This window comes from Pogonomyrmex barbatus, unplaced genomic scaffold (genome assembly GCF_055798465.1).
Source record: "Pogonomyrmex barbatus isolate J1 unplaced genomic scaffold, ASM5579846v1 scaffold22, whole genome shotgun sequence".
Lineage (NCBI taxonomy): Eukaryota > Metazoa > Arthropoda > Insecta > Hymenoptera > Formicidae > Pogonomyrmex > Pogonomyrmex barbatus.
In genome coordinates, this window is record NW_028297119.1 from 1,720,057 (window position 1) to 1,721,285 (window position 1,229).

A 1,229-nucleotide genomic window follows, 5' to 3' on the forward strand; every position below is an offset into this window, starting at 1 on the left:
CTCGAAAATGTCTCTCGTTTAGATGTTATTATTTACAGTTTGATGCATCTAGTTTGATGCATCATAATATATTATGTATAAATTTTTATATAATTTAATATCTTTCTATTTGAAAAAGAAATATAGTTTTGTATAATTCAATATGAAGTTGTAAGCATTTTGATATAATCATTTCTAATCAGATAAAGTTTTTAATCGAAAAAAATTTTAATATAATTTTGTATAATTTGATATGAATTATAAATATTTTAATATAATTATATCTAATATGATATAATTATATATAATTAGAAAAATTTATAATTATATATAAACTTTTTTTCCTGGGATAGCATGAAATTTTAAAATAAAACACAACATATTAATAATGCAAACTTGTTTATATTTCGTTTATATATCACGTAGTAGTTTTATTACAAGCCAATAAAATAAAGACACACAAATATAATTTATGCATTTTCTTAAAAAAGTAATAGCATTATTTATATTAATTTTTTTATTCCCTCGTTCTTTCTACGTTAATCGTTAACCCACTTTCTCTTTTATTTTCTCCGCGACAGTTGGAATCTAAAATAAGAGTTTTTTTATTAATATTGATATAATATTGATATTATAAGAGCAATTTTTAATTGCTATACTATTTGCATACTTACAATTGGAAGAAGTATTTTTCCTATTGTTTTCAACTAAAAAAAAAAATTAATTTCATTTACATATTAAAAAATAATATATCATGAATTAAAATCATTTTTCAATTTACATCATTTGAGAAAAGATAAAAAAATTTGTAGAAATACAATTTTTAAGAAATGCAAGAGAGAAAAAAAAGAAAAAAAGAAAGAAATAAGAAGGGAAAGAAAAAACTTTCATAAATATTTAAAATTATAACTGCAAATAAGAATTGTAACAATTTAATATTTTTTTTTTTTAAAGAATAATGTTAAATTTATTATTATACGACTACTTTAAATGTTGTTTCAAAAGAATTCCAGAAGATTAGTTTAAAATACAGTACACAAATACTTACAATATTTAAAAATCTTGGATCAGCTTCAGCAATTGCATTAGGTTCGGAAATGGCTTTTGCTTCGGCATGCATAATCACCAAAACAAAAATAATGGTAAGAGAGAATGATAGGTATAATGATCGCATCTTGATTATTAAAGTTCAAATTATGAACCTGTACGTTTGTGGTTTACTTACGATGCATAATCCTTATATATCCTAA

General features: G+C 21.0%; 1 protein-coding gene across 1 annotated transcript; it reads right to left on the reverse strand.

Moving 5' to 3' along the window:
• Nucleotides 1-361: 361 nt before the first annotated feature.
• On the reverse strand, nucleotides 362-1,229 carry LOC148936436 (myrmicitoxin(1)-Pr5a). The gene is made up of 3 exons (XM_089078335.1): nucleotides 1,028-1,229; nucleotides 654-686; nucleotides 362-567 (listed from the first exon to the last, which is right to left on the reverse strand). Exons 1-3 carry the CDS (start codon nucleotides 1,151-1,153, stop codon nucleotides 526-528), a joined length of 201 nt encoding a protein of 66 aa, XP_088934461.1. The 5' UTR covers nucleotides 1,154-1,229; the 3' UTR covers nucleotides 362-525.